The sequence below is a fragment of the Natator depressus genome, chromosome 4 (assembly GCF_965152275.1).
Source record: "Natator depressus isolate rNatDep1 chromosome 4, rNatDep2.hap1, whole genome shotgun sequence".
Lineage (NCBI taxonomy): Eukaryota > Metazoa > Chordata > Testudines > Cheloniidae > Natator > Natator depressus.
In genome coordinates, this window is record NC_134237.1 from 51,285,703 (window position 1) to 51,311,290 (window position 25,588).

The 25,588-nt window shown below is 46.0% G+C and overlaps 1 protein-coding gene across 2 annotated transcripts in view; it reads right to left on the reverse strand.

Annotated features, from left to right (window-relative positions):
- MAML3 (mastermind like transcriptional coactivator 3) overlaps window positions 1-25,588 on the reverse strand; it is a 367,949-nt gene that overhangs the window by 7,856 nt on the left and 334,505 nt on the right. For both annotated transcript variants that reach the window (XM_074950875.1, XM_074950876.1), the window contains 2 exons: window positions 3,527-3,775; window positions 1,394-1,487 (listed from right to left, as the gene is read on the reverse strand). In XM_074950875.1, coding sequence (XP_074806976.1) covers window positions 1,394-1,487; window positions 3,527-3,775 — 343 coding nt within the window. The remainder of the gene's footprint in view (window positions 1-1,393; window positions 1,488-3,526; window positions 3,776-25,588) is intronic.

Here is a 25,588-nt window from a genome sequence, read left to right on the forward strand (position 1 = left end):
TTTGTTTTAAACTTGCCACTTATTCATCTCATTGCGTGACCCCTGGTTCTTGTGTTATGTGAAGGGGTAAATATCACGTCCTTATTCACTGTCTCTGCACTGTTCATGATTTTATAGATCTCTGTCGTATCTCCCCCCCCCCCCCCCAGTCATCTCTTTTCCAAGCTCAACAGTCCCACTCTTTTTAATCTCTCCTCACATGGAAGCTGTTCCAAACCCCTCATCATTTTTGTTGCCCTTCTCTGTACCTTCTCCTATCTTTTTTGAGCTGGGTTGACCAGAGCTGCATGCAGTATTCAAGGTGTGGGTTTACCATGGATTTATATAGTGGCATTATATTTACTGTCTTATCCTTTTCCTAATGGGTTCCTAACATTCTGTTCGCTTTTTTGACTGTCGCTGCACATTGAGTGGATGTTTTCATAGTACTATCCACAATAATTCCAAGATCTCTTTCTTGAGTGGTAACAGTTAATTTAGACCCCAACATTTTGTATGTATAATTGGGATTATGTTTTCCAATATGCATTACTTTACATTTATCAACAATGTAGTATGCATTCCTCCTTTACACATAGTCTGTCTATGCGTTCCTCACTTACAAATAGTCTTTTACTATTATTTCACACTATCACAAACAGATACTACAACGATCATGCTTTAGTCCTTTATATATTTAGACTGCATCATTAAGGGAGCCATTAAACTGGATCTTCATATTTTAAAAGCTCAAAATTAGTTGTACCTAAAACAGGATATTTTCCCTAGGTTTTTCGACAACATACAAATGTCCTGAAAAAGTCCTTGAAGCTTCAGACTTGTAAGCTATCTCTCCTAGTATCTAAGATACTTAACTTTTTTCTATAGCTGCCATTTCTGGCATGACTAAATCCATTCCTTGTCTGAATTAAGATGACCTCTTCTGAAGGATAATCATTGAAAATCCCTTTCCAAAAAGGGAAGGAGATGGACTGAAACAAAGGTGGGGAGGAAGAAGAGAAGAACCAAGAGGGAGGGAGAGTCACTGGTTGAAATAATTTATAATGGGGAGTGGGGAGAAAAGATAAACTCTCAAAATCAAAGAGCCAAAGAGGCAGAACAGAGGTGAAAGAAAAAAGTGACTGGGAGAATTTTTAAGGGGCAGATTTTATTGGAGAGAGCTAAAAGCCACTCAGAAATACAACTCTCCATGTAAAATTGTACAACACCCTTCTGTGAAAGTGTGTTATATAAGTGTACATGTGAGCGTGCAGGAGGCAGAGAGAGAGAGAGAGAGAGGGATCTTTTCCATCGATACCCCCCCTAACCTCCCACCTACACAAATGAAATGAGCCTGCCTGCTACAAAGGACAGCACCGATTTGCAGGGTGTGAAAAGCATTTATAACTTTTACCTGGGAACTGACCGGCTTGTTGCACTGGATACGAGTTCCGCGGCTGCTGGAGATGGTGCCGAGGCAAATGGGGCTGCTGCTGCTGCTGCAAGTGCTGGAAGCGAACGAGAGAAGGAAAGACGGCAGGGGAGAAAAAGACGATTAGCGAAAGAATGACTGAACGTGACCGTTCTGAGACTGGCTGAAATGACACACAGCAGCTCAACGGCAGCACTTCCGCTAGCCGGCTGTTCTGGGTGTCAGCAGGCAGGCAAAGTGCGCCGCAGCCTCATGTGAAGAGTCCTACTGAGAGGAGCTGGAGCACTCAGCACATGGGCTTCTTTTTGGTTCAAAAAGGAACCAGCACTTTGACTCCCATGACCTGTCCCTACTCATCAGCACTTCCTAAGTAGCAGTATGATTGTCTCCAACCTAAAGGGAGTGGAAGGGAAGAGGGGATGGGAGGGAATATTTTTAGAAATGTCTTTGTCCATCAACATGAGAGGTGGGTCCGAAATGAAACACTGGATCCTAACTCCCTTGAGCTCTGGCAATGTTCCCTTCCGGATCCAGACTTAGTGGCTGGCCTTGCTCTTTAGAATGAGAACACACACTCTGGATTCATAACAGCCCCAACTATGAGGACTGTTGGTTCCAGATCTGAACTTTGTGGCTCAGGCCCATCTCTATCCAAACAAAATGAGCTGCTGGGGCCCAATTCCCCTACTGTTTTCCCCCCCCATCCGCCCCATTTTTTGGTTTTGTTTTGTTGTTTCCATTCGCTTGTTTTATTTACCACGTACAGTAGCACCACAGATGTGCTGATAACTCTTTCAGGACAAGTGAATCCGTCTGAGACAGCGAGTGATTGTGCAATGCCTGTGTGTCCCGATTTGTTGCACAGCTGTGTTGAGCAGTCTCTCATATCTGCAGTATATGAATATTCTTCATTTATTTAAAGCACACTCAAATGCTGATTGTGAATATAAGTGGAAGCCAAATGATGTCTGGGTTTATATGTGCCTTCAAAAGACCAGCGGGTGCTCTGCAAAGCAGCTCTCATAAGACCCTGAGGTTATCTGGTTGCTTCATCAATGTACTGTAAACAGACTGCACGTATGTAAGCACCGGCTTACATATGTGCACAGATATGGCAAGAGAGGGAATGAAAACTGACCTCTTGTACTTTGATTCCTTGTCCCACAAATGTTCATTATAAACTTCCTGGTCACAATATATAGATTCCCCCAGCTCACAAAAAGAGCCTTAAGAAGAGCCCACTGCTGAATACAAAATGTGTAGGAATCACAGCACAACTTTGAAAAATGTATTAGCAAAACACAAAGGAAAAATTGCTTGATACAATTTCCAGTGCACCAGAAAAAGCCAGGAATCTAAGCGGACCATTGGCCCAAAGGGTTTTTAGTCATGTGTGATGCAGCTGATCGTATAGCTGCTGTTTCCCAGTACTTTTAGGGTCTGTCTCTCCACTGGCTTTCCCTTGGGTTGCGATGACCACCTGCGAAAGCGGGTGTAAAACACCACCATTCTCAGTGGGCAGCTTAACATGCATTTTGCACAGGCACAAGTGATGACACAAAGGGCAAGGCAAGTGAGAATCAGGCCCTAACACTGAATTCAATTTCAGCCTCTATTACTGGAATACAGAGGCACCATTTGCCAGGCTACTACAGAAAAGATGGAGTCAGGTGGTGTCTCCCTTACAAACTGAGGTCCTGATTCTGATCTCCTGCACAGCAGTGTAAATGGGGAGCAGCTCCAGGAATCAGTGGGAGTATACAGATGTGAAACTGGCTTGAGTTCAGAAGCAGCGTTTGTGCTTTTCAAATTTACTCTTCCGTTCACTCCAGGCTGACAATTCAGTGTACACTAATTCTGTTCGTACCAGTTTTACACCAGCATACCTCCAATGACTTCAGAAGTGTAGCTCCAGATTTACCCTGGTATGAAATCAAAGTCAAGGGCAAAGTATAAGCCAGGGGACAGGAAATTAGTTTGACCATGTGTTTACTACATCAATCACAGTTTGCGCATATGAACATAGATGAGGAAAGGCTGTGATGCTTCCATTGCCCCTGTTCTCATGTGTGTCGGTATTGTATTGTCTGAAATACAGAAGAAGAGCTACAGTACCTGCTCTGCCAGGATCTGCTGCTGCTGCTGCTGCCTTTGCTCCCTTAGAAACTGTTGCTTCTGTTGCTCCATCACATGGAGCTGAGCCCTTTGCTCTATCAGCATCTGCTTCATGATGGCTGCTTGTGGCTGATTTCCCAGGAAACTGGGACCTCCTGGGTTTGCACCTGTGACCACGTTGCTGGAGCCTGGTGGGACAGAAGGCTGCATAGGGCCTGTGGTCCGAGAAAGTCCCACCGAATGCTGTTCCTGTACAAAGAAACAGATACGGCTTTACTACTTGATGTACTCCACATACAAGGGGAAAGTATGGACCAGGAACAGTAAGTGGTGGACTCGCTTGTGAACCTAACACACCTCAGAAAAGGCAAGAGATCCCTGAAAACCCCCCACACCCAACCAACCAATTTCATATAGCACATTCCAAATGGAACAGGTATTAGACTGAATTATACTTAGCACCCACATAAACTTATGTTGAAAGCACTGCACAGAAATTAATTATCAAGATCCTTACAGCTGCCTTGCTACAGAGGGGAGAATTTACTATTTCCATTTTACAGATGGGGAAAGTGAGGCAGAGAAGTGATTTGCCTATCACATGGTGAATCAACAGCAGTGCTGGGTTTAATAGGACTTCCAAAACTCCAGCTCTGAGCTCATCAGTATTGCCAACTGCAAGCATTCAAAATACATGAATTGGGACCCGAAAAATAATGAGATTTTCTTTAAAATCATGAGAACAATAACAGTTTGGTTCTTTTTATTTTCCGTAAGGTTTCTGGGCCTTTAGGAGTCATATTTTCAAACTTTTTCTCTGCAATCATGAGGATAAGAAACTGTTTTTAAAAAACAAACAAACAAACAACAACAAAAAGGAAACTGAGATCCTCACATCATCATTTGACTCCAGGAACTGGAGCTTTAAGAAAATCACTAACTACTGTGAGATGCATTAAATCTTGAGAATTGACAACACTGATTCCTGTAGACCACAGCAGGGTTCAGGATTTAGCCACAAAATAGAATCATTTAAGGTTCATACCTCAATCACATTGTGAGAGCTTGGGGCTGAGGAGGAGAGGAAGCAGGAAACCATTGTGACAGGGGTACTTCTGCCTCAGATGACCCCATAGCTCCCCTCTGTCTCCAATCCAATGTGTCGTACAGTTGTGTTGGGGTAGGGACTAAAACGGGAGAGGCAGGCTGGATTTCAAGGTCATTCTGGCACCTATTCACTCTTAACCCATCATCCTGTCCCCTGCCCTCATTTCCCATGGAACTGCACACAGTGTTCGCCAGAGCTGTGGTGGGGACTGGTAGGATCTTCCTTATCAGCTCTGTGAGCAGCATCTACCCCATTTTCCCAGGACAATCTTTTTGACTAGAAGATTTTGTTAGAGTGCCTTCCAGGAGGTCAGTGCCTAAGGGCTTGTCTACACTTACAGCGCTGCAGCGGCACAGCCGCATCGGTGGAGCTGCGTCGTTGTAGCCCTTAGTGAAGATGCTACCTACACTGACTGGAGAGCTTCTCCCATTGGGGTAGGTACTCCCCCTCCCTGAGAGGCAGTAGCTATGTCGATGGGAGAAGCCCTCCCGTCAACATAGCTCTGACTACACCAGGAGTTTGGTCAGTAGAACCATGTTGCTCAGGGGTCTGGATTTTCCACACCCCTGAGCGACGCAATTATACTGACACAAGTTGGCAATGTAGACCATAGCTACTGCCAAGAACCACACAAAGGGAGAGAGGCGTGTTTCACAAACACTGCGTCCCTCAAAACTGACATCTGTTTTATGAAATCTTTAGAGGCTGTACACGCCTCTAACAAGGTCCAGTGCACCGCCCAAACCCCCACTGAAACCATGAGTCAGGGGCTTAAGTGCCCCTCAGGACCCTCTCCAGGGGGGTACAATACAACCCTCTCCATGGGGCTACAATGCCCAATTTATTAATCTGTATGTGTCCTGTTACTACAGGCTAGGGTGACCAGATGTCCCAATTTTATATTGGGGCTTTTTCTTATATAGGCTCCTATTACCCCCCCACCCCGTCCCGATTTTTCACACTTGCTATTTGGTCAGCCTACTACAGGCGGACCCCATGGGATGGGAACGCCTGTTTCTGAAAATGGCCAGTGCTGCTGTTCTGTCTCTGCACCAGCAGATGGTGATATCCGCCTGATCCTCCACCATTCGGCCCAGCTTGGTGATTGCTGCCCTGTCTCCCCCCACCCCCACACTTGCAGATGGCTTAATCATGACTACTGTTCCTCCTCCTCCCCCCGCACACCCCCTCAGTACGTCTGGGATAATGCTGCTAACGTAGAGCTAGGCAGTCAAGTGTTACAGCGTAGGGCAGGTAGCCTGGCAACTGAGAGTATAATACTGAACAGATGGTGTTCGTACAGCATGATGGACATCACACACGACAGCCTGAGACAATCCAGGAATTCCCTGGTGATTTGAGGCCCTCTTTACACAAAATGAGCTCGCATCACTGTTGCCATGTATCTGTTGGGTTCCCCCCACCTCTCCCATTGACATCTAACCAGCAAACTGGCTCCCTATTATTCACTTTACCTACAGCCCAAAGGGCATGTTATTTGGTGATGGTGGAGGCAACATTCTGAGGTTTCAAATCAGGATGCCCTGAACTAGACACTGAGGCGTAGCTATTCGGAACAAGGAGGAGGAGGAGGGAGCTTTCCAAATCTTTGTTTCAAATCAGGGCCCTGGCTTTCCCCAATGAAAATAATTTGAGGTGGGGGGGAGGGGAAGGATGCATGACAGAGAGAGAGAGAGAGAGAGATACAGTCTTATGGCACACCAGGGTGTATACCTCTTAATGTAAAGATTTTAAAGTACAATGGGTCATTTGTGGGACATTGTGATTCATGCCTGAATTATCTGTCCCAATACCCCTGGGTGTTATTTAGCCCTCTCGATAGCATGGATGTTTAAAGGAGCCCTTAAAGAAGACAGTAATAGATGGGAAACCTTACACCCCAAATCCCTCGCCCCACCCTGCTTTCCCAAACAAAGAAACAAACAACTCTTCCCCCTGGTGAGAGCTGCAGGCAGAACTGCAGTGCACCGGCTCAGACTCCAAATTCAGTGCGATACTGAGGGGACTCCTGACACTTCTTTTACAGAGCATGCTGCTATTTACTAATGAGCTCAGGAAGTGGAGACATACCCAGGCTGTCAAATTTTCAAACACCAAACAACGCATAATGTATGTCTGTGGCTGTGGTTGGGAAGGAAGCAGGGGAAGAAGGAGCAAAACTCTAGAAGAATTTTCAGAGGGAGAAGAGAAAAACAAAAGACAATAGTCTTTCTGCTACAAAATGTACCGAGACATAACAATAGGTATATAAGAAAATCAAACAGTGCTCTCTCTCCCACCCCGCATCCACTCCAAGTGAGGGTGCTGCTGAGTTTTATTCAATGACTAATGGGTTTATTCCATCTTTTCATATCTGACAATTTCCCTTGACACTCCCTCACTACCAGTGTCCCCGGCTAGCAGTGATTTATAGGTGAGGAAATAGGATTTCTAGGGCTGAGGTCAGAAGGACATCTGGCCTACAGGCAATGCCAGCTCGCACTCACTGAGGGCTTGTCTACACTTACAGCTGCAGTGGCCCAGCTGTGCTGCTGCAGAACTTAGTGACAACACTATCTACTCCGACTGGAGAGCTTCTCCCATGGGTGGAGCTACTCACCATCCCCGAGAACTATGTCTACGGGCGAAAAGCTCTGGTTGACAGAGGACTGTCTACACCAGGAGTTCAGTCAGGTACAACAGCATTGCTGAGTAGTTCGTAATTTGGACTACGGCTGAGAAAGATCTGGGACAAGCATTCAAGACTCTTCTAGGGCTGGCCTGTGGCTCCCTGCACAATATGCATGCACCCTCCATCATGAAAACTACACCTACTTTAAGCCCTGCTTCGAGGGAGGGCATTGTCTACACGTGCCTAGAGCCAGCCCAGGCTCTCCAAATGGTGGCTGAATCCACACTGTCATGGGGATTTTTGTGCCTGTGAAAGCAGTGCCTAGAAGAAGCATGCCACAGTAGTATTGCACAGCATCCCTGATGGCTGTTATCATGTGCTGAATACTGACAGGATAGCCTGAGCTCTGCAGAACATAAAAGGAGTTTGGCTCCTGCCCTAAGGAATTTAAAATCTAAAAGCCAGGCAAAAGAGTCCCACTGGAAACGCCACACCAGCTCCCAAACCCTGTGGTGGTGGACATTACGAGCAGGAGTGAGAGAATCCACTTTGAAGGCTGTAGTTTGGGAATGATTAGCGATAGCAGCAGACCCAGGCCAAGGAATGACCACCTGGGAAAAGACCAAACAAAAAGCAGTTTGAAATAAATGGAATGCGAATATGCTACGTATCAAGAACAGCACTGAGATAATAAGGCAACAAGCACATTATAGACAGGGAGATGTGGAAACAGAACCACATGATGGATATTATACTATGGATGTGATAATACTTTGAAAGCAGTCAGACATAGGTGCTGGAACTAGAGGTGGGGGGGGTGCAGCACCCCCTGCGCTGAAGTGGTTTCCATTATATACATGAGTTACAGTTTGGTTCAATGGCTTTCAGCACCCCCACTATACAAATTGTTCCAGCACCCCTGCAGTCAGATACAATTGTCAGGAGCAGACTATAAATACCTAGGCAGATACAGCAGATATAGATGATAGATAGACAGATTAGAAAGAGAGTCTGAGTAGGTGAGGAATATTAAAGTAGAAAATACACCAAGGATCATGGTAAGTTCTGAAAAAAACACAAACCTTTCTTATAAGCCATTTGCCACCCTGAACAGGGAAGATCCCCATTATCAACTTTGGCATTTTTACAAAGGTCACAAAATGAGACCATATAATCACTAGAGAAAAAAATCCAATATCTCCCTTTGAAACCTGCTCAGCTATTAGGAACCGAGCTTCATCTCAGAAAAGACAGGTTTTTTTAAAAAAATTAATTTCTGCTTTTGGTTATAAAAGCTTCAGGATTCTCCCTCCTTCTCCTATGATCAAAAGAGATGGAGGATTTGCTGCTCACTTCCATCTATCTATTTATATGGCTCTCATCGTGTCAGTGTCTGAGCATCGCATAATCACTCAGACATTTTATCCTGGGAGATAGGAGAAGTATCGTTCTCATTTTCAGATGGGAAACTGAGACACACAGTAGCTGAAGTGATTTGACCAAGGTCATATAGCAAGTCTGTGACTGAGCTAGGAATTGAACTCAGGTCTCCCAAGTCCCAGTACCCTAGCCTGTAGTCTACACCATCCTTCCTACCTTTTCGCTAGATTCTAACTCTATGGGCCTTGCTGTAGTATCCAAGTCCTTTTCAACTCCACTACTGATCATTCTGCCATTTACTTCCCCATTCCTCAACACTTAATCTGTGACCAAGAAGGGATGTGTGTGTGTGTGTGTATAAATGTACAAAGGAATGAATTCAGAGGTGGAGGAGGGATGAACACAGTTGGGCTTGACTTGGCCTGGCTTCCCTTAAGATAAAAACTCTGCAATATGAGTCCTTGGCTTGTCTTTCTTCAGTGTTGGAAAGTGCCTGGAACATAATGGGAACGATTATAATTAAATAAGTAAAAACAAAACACTGTCAATCTTTACTGGGGCCTAAGCTTTAGACCTAATCCTTCAACCATGTGCTTAACAGGAATGGGTCCAATGTTCCCTCACTAGAACCTCTTTAATTGTTCCACACAGCAGCTAGGTCACTTGGTTACTCATTGGCATACACAATTTTTGGCTCCTCTGTGAAATACCTGAAGATAACCTTTAGATTCACTTACAAGATAAACACTTTGAGTTACATCAGGGTCCGTGTGACTGGAAAAAGAGAGTAAAATGAGAATATGACCCCATCACCTCCTCCCCCACAAAAGCCCAGTCTCTGACAGGGTTAAAATCGATGCTGGAGTGTAACATTTGTCCACATCTCTACTTTGCACAGATATTCCCTAAAGGGCTCTCTGCTGAAATGTAGCTCTTAGATATTTAGGTTGGGCTTTTTTTTTTCTTTTTAATTGTATGTCCTGGTTTAAAAGTTTCCTCCACCTGCACTTTCCCCCCATCCCTTTCTCATGCTGTGTTTTAGAACTGGTTGAAAACATTCAAACAGCAGTGTAACTGTCTGAGTTGTGTCACCTGCACAGTGGAGCAGAGCAGCTGCTACAGCTTCTGAGCAGCCTGTGTCACTAAAATACAGCACACTAATGATCTTTCAGTTGCTCTATGAATTGAGCCCTTTACCCACCCTATCTGCATGCTACCTCTTTCTTTCTTTGCTTGGGAAAAAAAATGTCAGCTGTCTCTAGCAAAGCTGATTGCAAAGGCTTTTTCCTACCCTCCTCCCCAACTCTCCCCCGCCCCCGCCCTCAGTTCTGATGAAGTCATCAAGCTAAAGATTTCATAACTGATGCACAGGACGATCTTGTGTTATACTGGGAGATGGGCCAAGTGCTTCCATTTATAGTCAAAAGCACCGCCATGCTGCCAAATGGAGCCCTTTGCTGCAGACATTACAAGGAAAAAGAAAGGGGGGGAAATCAGGAGCCAGAGGGCATGCTGTGAAGTGACATCACTAGGAGCTTCCTCCAACAATCCCCAGTGCACAGTTGCCTGCTGCGGCAGCAGCCTGAGACCAAACTAAACCTACTTCAAAAAGACAGTTACATAACTACTGTCCTAGCTCCCTTAAACACACACCACACATACTCCAGTAGGCCAAAATTAACTCTGGTGTACCTGCATGGACGTCACCCAATTCTGTAGCATAGAATCAAGGCGATTCCAGAATATTGTTCAAAAAAGGCAGAAAGGTTTAAAATAAGTCATGCCAATGGACATGTGTGACCGGGGTCCTAGTGGGGGCCAACTACGGTCACCCAATTAGGGTGAACTGCAAAGAATGGGGCAGACAATCCCCATCAAGCTGGTGTATATTTCCAATACTTAGCTTTACCAAGCCAGCATAAAACAGCTTCTTTACTACCTTACTGGTTACTCAGAAGTCCAAACAACACAATTCCCTTAAAGTGATCCATCCAAGTACGTAAGTCAAATATGATGATTTCTGAAAATCTTATTTCATCATATAAAAGAAAAAGTTCTACCAATCCCAAAGGATCGGACACATTACCTCCCAGGTTATCGAATATTCCACATTTTACCCAAATACATGCTACAGCCAATTCTTATTAACTAAACTAAAATTTATTAAAAAACAAAAGAGAGAGAGTATGGTTAAAAGATCAATATACATTCAGAGTAGCAGCCGTGTTAGTCTGTATCCGCAAAAAGAAAAGGAGTACTTGTGGCACCTTAGAGACTAACCAATTTATTTGAGCATAAGCTTTCGTGAGCTACAGCGTGGATGCATCCGATGAAGTGAGCTGTAGCTCACGAAAGCTTATGCTCAGATAAATTGGTTAGTCTCTAAGGTGCCACAAGTACTCCTTTTCTTTTTGCGAATATACAGTCAGACATGAGTTCAATTCATTACATGCACACCAGCTTTGTTTTAAGCACAAATCTGAAAAACTTCTAGTATAGTTTGTTTAATTATTTATAGGTTCAAGAATTTAGATTTAAACTGAAGCTTCCTGTTGTATTGATATTTATTTACCAAGCAAAACCCAAATTAAGGCCAAACACCCCAATACACCCCAAAGCTTCACTCCTGGAATATTTCATACTGCTTTCTCTTACAGCCAAAGGCCAAATTTTGTTCCCAAGATAATTACAAAGCACCCAGCGACTTCGGCAGGTACAGGATAGGGCTCCAGATCCGGAAAAAGGGAGCACAGGCCAGGTCAAAAGGCTTTGCACACAGGAAAATGGACTCCAGTGTCTGAGATGGGGAACCAAAACCTCAGCTACAACATTTTATTACCTGCCAGCCAGGTTGTCCACACCTCTACTGTTAGGTTCAGAGCAGAAGCAACAAGCCAGCTGCATGGTTCTTATAGCAACGTTGGGCTGTACAGATTTGTGCTGTGCACTCATCTCCCGGCTCAGCCCCAACACATGCACTTTCCTTCCTCCACAGTAAACTACCTAATCTGGATAGGAACACAGAGCCCCCATCCCCATTGCTGCTAGGAGCTGGAGATGAGCTAGGGTATGTCTGCCATGCAGCTGGAGCCAGGAAGACAGACTTGCACTAACTTAACATGCTAGTCCCAGACCCTGAACCTGTTCCTGCCCCTCCAGGGCACGCTGCTCAGGGCAGGTGGAGGGTCTGGGGCTCCCCATAGCAGCATGAGCTCCCTGATCAGCTCTTACTACTGCCTGGCTTTAGCGTCTGGCCTGGCCCACCACCACCACCTGGAAGAGGTTCAGTGCCACAGGGAATCCAGGATAAATGCTGTTCTGGAGTCATTCAGCCTGGAATCGGGACTTGAACTCTCCATTTTGAGACTGTCTCAACCGTTTGGATGGGTGGTCACCCTAGTTGGGGCAGTACCCAAAGCATCAGTGTTCCTTTTGGTTCCCAAGGGACAGGTATTTTTTTAGAAAAGCACAGCGACAGATTTTCAAGGCTCAGCATCCACAAGTGGAGCCAGATTCTCAAAAGAGCTCAGCTCCCACTGAGGTACCTAAATTAGGGCCAGATTTTCAAAAGTGATCTGTAACTTGCAGCTTCCACATGCTACATATAGCCACATTGTTACAAGAGCACAGCAGCCAATATGCAGAGCTCTGCTGAAAATCTAGTCACCTATTTTGGTGCCTAAGTGGGAGCTGAGCTCTACTGAAAATCTGGGCCTTAGCTAAGTCCGTAATAGGAGTTTACACTTGTTAAAAGTTAAGAACATTAAACATGGATGGCCTTACGAACAGGTTAAAGTAAAATGGAAAGATGCCTGTGTTTGTCTTAAGCTAGATCTCAAATCCTTTTTCTTTTCACTGTGTGATTTACATTATTCCTCCTACTGCATCATCAGTTTCTTCTGATCGGAACTAAAAGCAAGCCCAGGAAGAAAAGAACAAACACCTAATAACCCCACTGGGGCCTGGACTGAGGGTATCTATCAGAAGGTGTACAATGGGGATGACAACAGGTGCAACAAACCCTGCCCTGTGGATTCCTGTGCATGGACTAGATATTGATGTAAGCAGTGTCAGGATGAGCTCCACCCTGACATCTGGTGGTGAGGTGTGGCAAGTTGTGGAAAAAAAAAAAAACTTCAGGGGCTGATCTCATTTGCATAGGCACACCCACGCCGCCTAGACTGAGGCCATAGCTGCCCAAATGGTCACTTCGGCTGCTGTGGGATCCCCAGTGTCTCTGTTATTGGGGCAGGAAGAATAAATTGTTATTACCCTGATTATGGGAACTGTGCTTGGAACTGTACTTGGCCTTTTGCTATGATGGAGGGACTCACCATCAACTAAGTAGCACTCGCTAGGCAAGGGTCATGGGTTCCAAAACTGTGTGAATTGAGAGAGACTTGAGACAGGTATTAGTACCTGGTGGTGTGGGCCCCTTTGTGAGGGCCTGAAGCACCAATTGCACCTCTGTCTCTCTCCACTGTGGAATGTCAGAGCTAATTTTGGGTCTATTAAGAGTCTTGCTACAGGTACTATGCTGCATTCACTTTGGCCTTAAGGTGCACCAGCACTAAGGCCCCCACTACTATGAGCTGAAATCACTAAGAGCTGAAATCACTGAGCACTGTGTCAAGTAGTGGGGAGCCGGAAGATCTAGAGTGCAGCGGTGTGTTTGTGAGACGGCGAGCTGAGCAGAACTGTTCGTGAGACGGCGAGCTGTGCGGAGTGGAGCCGGTCGTGGTGGAGCGGAGCTGTCTGTGAGACAGTGGTGTGTTCGTAAGATGGCGAGCTGTGCAGAGCGGAGCCATTCATGAGACAGCCAGCTGAGCAGAGCTGTTCTTGAGACAGCGAGCGGTGCAGAGCAGAGCCGGTCGTGGTGGAGTGGAGCCGTTCGTGAGACAGCGGTGTGTTCGTGAGACGGCGAGCTGAGCAGAGCTGTTTGTGAGACGGCGAGCGGTGCAGAGCGGAGCCGGTCGTGGTGGAGCAGAGCCGTTCGTGAGACAGCGTAGCAGAGCAGAGCCCTGTGGGGCAGTCAGCTTCAGGACACGTAAGGTGCCCCTTGCCCCTTTTCCCCACACACAGGCACATTTTAGCCAGACTGGGGAGTAACACTATGCAGATGAACTTTTGAACTCTGGGGCTGGACTTTTTGGACTTTGGGTGATTTGTGGATTGCTGGACTCAAGAGACGTTTGGGTGCTGGGACTCAAGAACCCGAGGGAAAGGGGCATGCCCCAATTTGCTTGGGGTGGTTTTTTTGCTCATGGGTTGTGTTATGAATCCTGTTGGTGGTGTTTCCGCAACATAATGCCACATTGTTTCTCTCTGTTATTAAAAGGCTTTTTGCTACACTCAGACTATGTGCTTGCGAGAGGGGAAGTATTGCCTCTTGGAGGTGCCCAGCGGGGGTGGTATATATTTGTCCCAGGTCACTGGGTGGGGGCTCGAGCCGGTTTGCATTGTGTTATTGGAATGGATCCCCTAGATATTGAACCCGGCCCTTGTTGCTGCCAACTCTGATGGGCAGAAGGGTTACATTTTTGGGGGCTCGTCCGGGATGCCTGGGTCAGTACCCCTCGCAAGCACCTGTTGAGTGATCCACTACATTGGAAAACAATTTATATTTTTTTTGTTTGTGCTTATATTTTGAGGAAATTACTGTTGTATAATGGCTCATTTGTCAGGTTTGTTGGGCCCTGGCTCAGCAGCTTCTAGCTCAGAGGCTGCAGCCTTGGCTGATGATTGGACAAAAGCTCTGGGGCAAACATTGGAAAAGGTTGTGCTGTCCCATGCTGCGTCAAACTCTTGTCGTAAGTTAAGATTATTTGCTGGGGAGGAGGAGTTTGAACCCTGGTTAGAGCATACCACTGAAATGCTGCAAGAGTGGGCCGTACCAGATGCAGAAAAGCGAAGATGCCTCATAGAGAGCCTTGGCGGCCCAGCATTAGATGTGATTCGCACCCTGAAGCTCACTGACCCTGGGGTCAGTGTGAAGGACTGCCTAGAGGCCCTTGAACACAACTTTGGGAGCGTAGAGGACCCTGAAGACAGCTACTGTAAGTTCCTTAATTCCCGACAACAAAAGGGCGAGAAGGCTTCAGCCTACATACAGAGACTGGAGAGACTGCTTCAGAGAGCTGTCATGAGGGGAGCAGTGACTGCTGAGCAGATGGATCAGACCAGACTGGCTCAAATTGTAAGAGGAACTCAGTATCAGAACCTGATTCTACTTCATCTCCAGCTAAGAGAACGACGGGAACATCCCCCAAGTTACTCCCAGCTGATAAAAGAGGTCAGAGAGGAGGAAGAAAGGCAGGCTGCCAGTGAATTTTGGGAAGCCCAAACATCGGATCCAGCCAGCACAACACCACTGCAAGCGGCCAGTGTACTGATGGTGAGCACCAGAGAGGAACTTGCCCAACAAATGCAGGTCCTGACGGAACGGATAGCTGAGCTGCAAAGTAGCATTGACCAAGTTAAGACTTCCAGGAATAAGAAGCCTCAAACGGTGGCAATTGAGAAGCCCGCACTTAGAGCCACCATCCAACCCAGGCGAAGGGGGAAATGTCAATTCTTCTGCTACCAATGTGGTCAGGATGGACACAGTGCTGCCAAGTGCTGTAATGAAGAAAACCCCTCCTTAGTGTATGGAAAGCTGAGGATCAGTTGGGAGAGATCCGGTAGCTGCCAGAGGGTCTGGGGACGGGGACCCCCCAGGTCTGCAGGATTTGAAGATTCCCCCAGAAAAGACTGTCCAGCTGGGATCCCCGCAGGACTGATAGGGCCTCGAGCAGAGGTCACGGTGAGGATTGAAGGGGTGGAGTGTAAAGCAGTGCTTGACACTGGATCTCAAGTGACTATTATATTTCAGTCATTCTACCAGCAGATGCTTAGGCACCTGCCTATACAGCCACTGACTGGCCTTGGCCTGTGTGGCCTCAGCATGGATGAATACCCCTACCAAGGGTATGTCATAGTGCACCTGGAATTCCCAGAGGAGGTTGCTGGGGTAAGAGAAGAGGTAGACACAGCTGCCCTAATATGCCCTGACCCTAAAGGGACCTCTGATATGTCTGTGCTGATAGGGACCAACTCCAGTCTCTTCAAGGTACTCGCGGATTACTGCAGAAGGCGGGCTGGGGACCAGTACCTGAATACCCTGATGATCCATACGCTTTGTGCTGAAGCCTATAGGAAAATTGAGAGCGCTAAAAGGGAGACATCTGAGCTACCGCTTGGGGCATTGAAGTACGCGGGCATGACCCCCTTAGTAGTGCCTGCAAGGACGGAGCAAGAAGTGCTTGTCATGAGTACCTGTCTGAAAGGCAGTAAACGGACGTTAGCAATGATAGAGCAGCCAATGGGAGGAGAGCTCCCTGAAGGAGTGCTGGTCCCCAGTGGAGTCATAACTCTACCCGTTGAAGCCCAGGAAAGGGTGACTATACTGATTGCTAATGAAACGAGTCGTGATGTTGTTGTGAAGCAAGGACAAAAGATAGCAGACCTCTTTGAGCCTGAGTCGATTGTAAAACCCCAGTGTGAAACTCAAGTTCCCACAATAGACCCAGCAAAGTTTGACTTTGGAGATTCACCAGTGTCCGAGGACTGGAAAGATCGCCTGAGGAAGAAACTTTGTGAAAGATCCAAGGTGTTCTCACTGCATGAGTGGGATGTGGGATGTGCAAAAGGAGTAGAGCACAATATCAGACTCCATGACTCTCGACCTTTCAGGGAGAGATCTAGGAAGATTGCTCTCTCTGAGATGGAAGATGTGCGACATCATCTTCAGGAGCTGGCTGCGAATGGCATCATTACAGAGTCCCGCAGCCCATACGCCTCACCCATTGTGGTAGTCCGTAAAAAGAATGGGAAAATTCGGATGTGTATTGACTACCGCACCCTAAACAGCCGTACTGTGGTCGACCAGTACACTATGCCTCGAGTGCAAGATGCCTTAGACTGTTTGTTGGGAAGCCAGTGGTTCTCTGTGTTGGATCTTCGAAGTGGATACTACCAGATCCCTCTGGGAGAAGAAGATAAGGAGAAGACAGCCTTCATCTGCCCATTAGGGTTTTATCAGTTCGAACGCATGCCCCAAGGGATTTCTGGAGCACCTGCCACCTTTCAACGTCTCATGGAGAAAGTTGTGGGAGACATGAATTTACTGCAAGTGTTAGTTTATTTGGATGACCTGATTGTGTTTGGAAGAACCTTAGAGGAGCATGAAGAAAGACTTCTTAAAGTGCTTGATAGGTTGGAGGATTATGGTCTGAAGCTTTCAATTGACAAATGCCAGTTCTGCAGAACCTCAGTGAAGTATGTGGGTCACATCGTGTCCCAAGAGGGTGTGAGTACTGATCCTGATAAAATAGAAGCACTCACTACATGGCCACGTCCAAGTAACTACAGAGAACTCAAGACCTTTCTCGGATTTAGTGGCTACTACCGCAGATTTGTGAAAAACTATGCTACGATTGTAAAGCCTCTGAACGATCTCACCAGGGGACATCAGTCCAGCAAGAACAAATCTAAGTCCAAGAATAAGGGGAGGTCTCCAAAGCCCCCTGTGCAGAGACACTATGGCCCATTTGAACCATTTGGGCCACGGTGGGATGAGAGATGTGAAAGGGCTTTTCGAGAAATCATTACTTGCCTAACTCATGCTCCAGTCCTAGTTTTTGCTGACCCAAGCAAACCCTTTATCCTGCATACTGATGCCAGTTTGGAGGGTCTGGGAGCAGTCCTGTACCAGGAAGTGGAAGGCAAACGTAAACCTGTAGCCTTTGCCAGCCGAGGATTGTCTGATAGTGAAACTTGCTATCCCACCCACAAGCTGGAATTTTTGGCCCTGAAATGGGCCATCACTGAGAAATTTCGAGACTACTTGTATGGTGCTCAGTTCCAGGTGTGGACAGACAACAATCCACTGACTTATGTGTTAACAAGTGCTAAGCTGGATGCTACAGGGCAGAGATGGGTGGCCGCCTTGGCTAGCTATGAGTTCAGCATTCAGTACCGATCAGGGAGAAGCAATGTAGATGCAGATGCATTGTCCAGGCGTCCACAGGCTCCAGAAGTTGCTGTGATACCCACAGATGGAGTGAGAGCTATTTGCAGTGTGAGTCGCCGAGAGCCAGAGGCCCGTGAGAGCCTTCAGGTATGTGTTGCAGAAGCTTTGGGCCTGCCCCCTGAATGCATGCCTTCTGCTTCAGTGAACTATATTGCATTGGACCAGTCTCCTTTGCCCATGCTCAATGCAGCTGACTGGCAAGAAGCCCAGCGGCAAGATATTGACATTCGTGATACACTACTTGCCAAAAGGGAGGGGCGAAGCCCAGCTGCGGTTGTCCCACCTAACCCGGAGGGTAAACTACTATTGAGAGAATGGACCAAACTAAAACTGATTCAGGGAGTGCTACACCAAATGACCACTGACCCTTTACAAAAACAACGAGCACAACTAGTGCTGCCAAAAAAGTACAGAGCCCTGGCCATGAGGGCTCTGCATGATGACTTTGGGCATTTAGGGATGGAGAGGACCCTGGAACTTATTCGTAGTAGGTTCTATTGGCCCCGAATGGCTGAAGATGTTCGCAGGAAATGTGAGACTTGTGCTCGATGTGTTCAAAGGAAAACTCTGCCCACGAGGGCTGCATATCTCAAGAACATCACCAGCAACAAACCTTTGGAATTGGTATGCATTGATTTCTTGTCTGTAGAGGTAGACAAGAGGAAGGTTGGGAACATTCTAGTAGTGACTGACCATTTTACACGGTATGCACAGGCATATCCCACACGTGATCAGAGGGCCACCACCGTCGCTCGAGTATTGTGGGACAAATATTTCTCAGTCTATGGATTCCCGGCTCGGATACACTCTGATCAGGGGCGGGATTTTGAGAGTCACCTTCTGAAGGAGGTGCTGAAGATAGCAGGAATCAAAAAGTCTAGGACAACGCCTTATCACCCCCAAGGTGATCCTCAGCCAGAGAGGTTCAACCGAACCCTATTAGATATGTTGGGAACTTTGCGACCAGAGCAGAAGGCAACCTGGAGCCAGCATGTCGCATTTCTGGTGCATGCCTACAATGCCACCAAGAACGATGCTACGGGAGTCACCCCATATCTCTTGATGTTTGGGCGAGAACCAAGATTACCCATAGACTTGTGCTTTGGTGTATCAGAGGATGGAGATAGCTATGAAACTCACCAGCAATATGTATCCCGACTAAGGGAAAAGCTGCGGGATGCTTATCGCTTAGCTACCGCTGCGGCTCAGAAGAACGCAGACCGCAACAAACATCGATATGATGCTAGAGTGCGTTCGCAGGAGCTCCAGCCGGGGGACAGAGTCCTGCTGCGAAATTTGGGTATTGCTGGCAAACACAAGATAGCTGACAGATGGAAGGCAATACCTTACCTGGTGATGGAAAAGCTGGGAGATCTGCCGGTCTACAAGATCAAACCTGAAGACGGCCCAGGGCAAATAAAGACGGTGCATAGAAACCTTTTGCTCCCTGTGGGGGAATTGGTAAGCATCCCTTATGAGACGGGCCACAACAGGGCAGCCGGGCAGAACAGAGGTGCTAGACCAAAGCCGCCATCCAACACAGACAGCGGGCCCCCTGCAGCTAACTTACCCCTATTCTGCACATCTGAGAGTGAGTCTGAGGAGGAAGACACAACCCTGGTGTATCCTGGGATGGAGACAAGATTTCAGACTCGATCAGCTGAACTAAACGAGAGTTTTCCCTCTTCCGCCCTAAACCCCATGGCGGAATTATTTAGGCCCCTTTCTGACACCCCGGTGCCGCTGATGAGACCCCCCTGTGATGAGACACACAGGTTATTGGACAATGGAGACACACAGGTAGAGGATGCCCTGGGCACCTTGGACCCTCCAGCGTTAGAACTAGGAGTGCAGGGGCCTACGCCAGTAGCCGAGGGACCCTCCAGGGAAGCCTCTCCATCCGTCACTCAAGAGGATGTTCCCCCTACCTCAGCAACAGAGAGTCTCAATAGACGAGACAGGGTGATAAGACCAGTGAAACGGTTAACTTATGATGCACCTGGGGTGACTAGTGAGGAGCCAATACATTTAGCACACAGGCTTGTGGAAGCTAAAGTGGGCTTCCTGAGGCCCTTTGGAGGAAACCAATGAGTTGGTATAAAGGGCGTGTGATTTGTCGGGACGACAAATTCTCGGCTGGGGAGAGGATGTAAGCAGTGTCAGGATGAGCTCCACCCTGACATCTGGTGGTGAGGTGTGGCAAGTTGTGGAAAAAAAAAAAAACTTCAGGGGCTGATCTCATTTGCATAGGCACACCCACGCCGCCTAGACTGAGGCCATAGCTGCCCAAATGGTCACTTCGGCTGCTGTGGGATCCCCAGTGTCTCTGTTATTGGGGCAGGAAGAATAAATTGTTATTACCCTGATTATGGGAACTGTGCTTGGAACTGTACTTGGCCTTTTGCTATGATGGAGGGACTCACCATCAACTAAGTAGCACTCGCTAGGCAAGGGTCATGGGTTCCAAAACTGTGTGAATTGAGAGAGACTTGAGACAGGTATTAGTACCTGGTGGTGTGGGCCCCTTTGTGAGGGCCTGAAGCACCAATTGCACCTCTGTCTCTCTCCACTGTGGAATGTCAGAGCTAATTTTGGGTCTATTAAGAGTCTTGCTACAGGTACTATGCTGCATTCACTTTGGCCTTAAGGTGCACCAGCACTAAGGCCCCCACTACTATGAGCTGAAATCACTGAGAGCTGAAATCACTAAGAGCTGAAATCACTGAGCACTGTGTCAAGTAGTGGGGAGCCGGAAGATCTAGAGTGCAGCGGTGTGTTTGTGAGACGGCGAGCTGAGCAGAACTGTTCGTGAGACGGCGAGCTGTGCGGAGTGGAGCCGGTCGTGGTGGAGCGGAGCTGTCTGTGAGACAGTGGTGTGTTCGTAAGATGGCGAGCTGTGCAGAGCGGAGCCATTCATGAGACAGCCAGCTGAGCAGAGCTGTTCTTGAGACAGCGAGCGGTGCAGAGCAGAGCCGGTCGTGGTGGAGTGGAGCCGTTCGTGAGACAGCGGTGTGTTCGTGAGACGGCGAGCTGAGCAGAGCTGTTTGTGAGACGGCGAGCGGTGCAGAGCGGAGCCGGTCGTGGTGGAGCAGAGCCGTTCGTGAGACAGCGTAGCAGAGCAGAGCCCTGTGGGGCAGTCAGCTTCAGGACACGTAAGGTGCCCCTTGCCCCTTTTCCCCACACACAGGCACATTTTAGCCAGACTGGGGAGTAACACTATGCAGATGAACTTTTGAACTCTGGGGCTGGACTTTTTGGACTTTGGGTGATTTGTGGATTGCTGGACTCAAGAGACGTTTGGGTGCTGGGACTCAAGAACCCGAGGGAAAGGGGCATGCCCCAATTTGCTTGGGGTGGTTTTTTTGCTCATGGGTTGTGTTATGAATCCTGTTGGTGGTGTTTCCGCAACATAATGCCACATTGTTTCTCTCTGTTATTAAAAGGCTTTTTGCTACACTCAGACTATGTGCTTGCGAGAGGGGAAGTATTGCCTCTTGGAGGTGCCCAGCGGGGGTGGTATATATTTGTCCCAGGTCACTGGGTGGGGGCTCGAGCCGGTTTGCATTGTGTTATTGGAATGGATCCCCTAGATATTGAACCCGGTCCTTGTTGCTGCCAACTCTGATGGGCAGAAGGGTTACATTGAATATCCTGATTCTGTTGTACCAATAAATTAAAAACCAGCAGGATCTTATTAAAGGGAAAAAGGCAAAATACCACATTTATTGTGAATACAGAAAGAATCATAGTAAGCAGTTAGTTACAGCTGTAACATTCCATTCAATCTCATCTTTATTCACTCATTCATTCATACAAACACACACACACACACACACACACAGGTTCTGCAAGGTTGTTATCATAGTAAGCAGTTAGTTATAGCTATAACATTCCATTCAATCTCATATTTATTCACACATTCATTCATTCATACACACACACACACACACACAGGTTCTGCAAGGTTGTTATCATAGTTACCAGCCTTAGAGTTGCTCATGCCAAGCCACTGGCCAGGTGGCCTGGACATGAGGAGGGAGCAGGGCCTTGTCAGATGCTCATCTGATGCTCCTGGAAGTTGGTTTGCAGAATCAGACCCCAAAGTTCTCACTTTTTAGAGTCTCTTTTTATAGGAATTTCTTCCTAGGCCAGTCTGTGGGAATTGCTTCATCATGCTGTTACTGAATCAATCAGCAGATGGCACATTCCTGACGGCTCCAAGAAGTTATCTTGTTCTTTGGTTCTCCCATTCTTGAGGCTGTTGGGTGGATTCCAGTCTGCCCTCCGGGGGTCCTCTGGTTATTTCCACTTGACGCCTTCTTCAGCCGATGGACACTGGATTCTTAGGCTGGCACCTCCCTGATCATTCAGTTGTTATCCACACCAAGCATCCGTCCACATACATCCTCTATCTCTATTTTAATCACAATTGTTAATACAACAAGAGGGCGGGGAGTCTCTGGGTGCTGTTTCTGTTGTTAGAGTATTGCTTTGAGTCTCTGTGAATTGCTTTGAGAACAGATTCTGTCTTAGAATGTACTAACACAATTAGCAGCTTGCAAGTTTCACACATAGAGGGAGAGAAACAGTACCAAAACCCAAGAGACCTCTTAATTAGTAATACCCTGGAATTTAAACTATGGGGAATCAAACTCATTTGTGATTTTAATACAGAACTTCTTTAATATGATCCAACATAATCCCCCTTTTGACACTAAGATTTATAATCGTCAGTGTCACTTTCTATGTAGCCTATTCAAGAGAAGGTACTGTGAGGCAATTTGAGTTTGTGATTCCAATTCATGCCACATACACGATCCTAGTGATGTATCTTTACTACAAGGTTCTGGGGCAACAGGCAAGGTGAGGCACACCCACTTTTGAGGAGTCCATTCGATACAACCTCTAGTGTCCAATAGCTTCCCTCCCTCCCCAGCCCACTGGCTCGAGGTCCAGGGTAGCCAGAAGGATCCCATGTGTAATATGGGGAGTGGGCTAACCTTCAATACCTTTGCCTCCAGGGACTGTTGGTGTGCAATTTTGACAACAATTTCTCCCATTAACAAGCCTGGTTTTACAATACTGGAAACATACTGCATCCATTCATATTGATAAGTGTCAAACAATGATCTCTTTCTTTGTTTTAACAAATGCATCAAACCCTTAATATTTCCCAATATGACCCAGAACATTTTGTGTTCCAAAGTAGCTCGTGCAAGTATCTGCATTTCAGTGCATCCCAGAGCTATGGCTGTGTAGTTTCCTATTTCTAATTTTTTTTTTCTTATGCATAAGCCATGTGGTAGTATTAAGCCATTGCCAAAGATTCCATCGGGCTTTTAGGTTACCCAGACCAATTTGGACCAAGTCTACATTGGCATGTACTTGTTTTTGTGTCAGGCTGTCCTGTAGCTGGGACAGAGAGCTTAATTTATTTTTAATTACCTGCAGGTCTTTAGTTTTTTGTTTTTTTTTTTTTTTTTTTAAACACACAACGGTGCTAGCAACAAGACAAAACACAAGACAACACATAGAACACAAAACACAGTTTCTAGTAGATTCATAGTATTGGGTTGCTCTTCAGCTGGCATCAGCTTTTCCTGATTTTCTGAAAGACAAAAAGAACATGTTTCTACCCCTTTTGGGGTGGCAGATTATTGCTTAAAATATTTCTTTTACAAATACCCTTGCTGATTGCAGGCAAAACAGAGGAATTGCCCCCACATTTTCCTGTTTTTGTTCTATAGGCAGGCCAGGTTTCAATGGCTTTTATCTTTTAAGGGTTATGGGGAAATTATTCCACTATTTAGTCATTAAATCCCTGAGGTGGGGTACCTCAGTTTCCCTTCTTATACAGCAGACCAAGTTTATAATGTTTTTCCTGCTGTGTTAAGCTTTAAGTTTATTTACAGGTAATAGCTGAGAAGCATCATTACCATACAACCTTAAAGGGTTTTTCCAAAAATCATACAGACTATACATTGTTGCAGGGATACTTATTATCATTAAATTTATTAAAATTATCTTGTTATCCCATGCCTTTTATTTAGGCAATTTGTTTGCTGACCAGGTGTGTCCTTTATCTGCAGCTCCTTTGTGCTGCTAGTTCTTTCCTTCCTTTATCATTTAGGTAATTTGCATTTTCACAGAAGCTTCCTGCTTTTGGATTTAAAGCCATCAGCAGCTCAGAGACTCTATCTTAAAAGGGACACAATCAGCTTTCACCAGAGTTTTGATTACTTTTAACTTCTGCTTCCAAAACACACAGCAATCTGAAAAAGAAAACCCAACCTATTGTGGCTCCCTTTGGAGCCCTAATAGCATTTTAATTAAGTAGCATGGTATGTTTGCATTTCTTTTGCCCCTTCTACAATATACCCTGCACATGTTCTGGGGCAAATGCACATTCCTTCCATAGTTTAACTTCTATAACATTATCCAGATCCATTTTTACATAAGGTGTCACTATTCCTTTTTTTTGCTTGCAGAGGTTTCATGTACCTTTATCAAAGTGACAGTCTGATTACTCAGAGCCATTTCAAGACTCAGTGTTTCTCACATTGCTTCTTTTTGTTTTGTGCACCTCACCCCTGCTGTTGCTTCAGAGAGGCACTGTTTTTTTAATTTTTTTTTTCTACAACTCTCATCTGTTATTTTGTTACAAAAACAAACAAACAAACAAAAAGAATCGAGAAAAAATTTTTTTTATATTCTCCTGATTTTGACTGCCCAGCTGCAGCCACAACTTAAAAACATTTTAAATTTTGTAAAGCATTGAGTTACCTTTTAAGGGTTGAATGCCAAATCCCAAAGCCAAACAGCACTAATTACCTGTGTCTAGCAAAAAGGTCTGTCAGTTTTGCAACTTTGAATCAAAGAGTCAAATGGATTTTTAGTGGCATTATTTAAAACAAAAACAAAACCAACTGGTCCTTAGAACTTTACATATTTACACACACACAGATAGATACATACACATTTTCTTTTCTTTAACATCCCTTCCACGTTGCTCTGTTTTTTTACATCTTACATTCCCTTTATACATTTGAGGCAGTTAAGTTCCAATAGAACCCCCTTATGTTCTTTTAGCAAATTTGACTAAATTGTCCAGTCAAATGAATTTAATCAGTTTCTTTTGCCTGGCTAATTTACAGACATTCCTTTGGAAAAGGGCCCATTTTTCCCTCAGAATGGCTGCAAAGAAACCAAGAATGCTCTTTCTCTAACACTTTTTTTTTCCTTTTTAACATTTTCACAAAGTTTAGCTGCTTAATTCCCTCCAGCCTCTGCAGAGTTAACTTTTTTTTTTTTTTTTTAACTCTTTATCTTTGTAATTATGCCTGGGGGTGCCATACATAGGACCTTCTCCCCCTTTATCTGCCTCCCTCCAGCCTCTGCAGAGTTAACTTTTTTCACTCTTTTTGTATTCCTGGAGTGCCTCTTTCACTATTTTCAGCTGGCTTTGGGTATTTGTAGCCAGCACCTTCGAATTGTCTGCTCCCTTTTCCGTTTGTGCCTTTTCCTCTTTACGTGAAGACAAGCGGAGGGAACAATCCTTACATGCCTCACACAACAACCAAATTGCTGCTGCATCTCTTTTGGCAGCACTAGAAGGCTTGTATATGAGGATATACTGAGCCAATCTATCCTCCAGGTCCGAAATAGTGCAGACATCAGCTAGGGCTTGTTTAGTCCAAGGACTGTGCCCAAATTATTGAAGGTTTTGTTTAAAAGGTGTAATTTCTTTAACAAAAGGTGAGGTTGGAGTTCCTTCTGACTCCATTCCTCCCTCTGGTACTGGCTTACCCTGTTTTCTTTTAAACATCTTAACATGGATATATCAATCTCTTTGTCACTGCTGGTATTACTTAG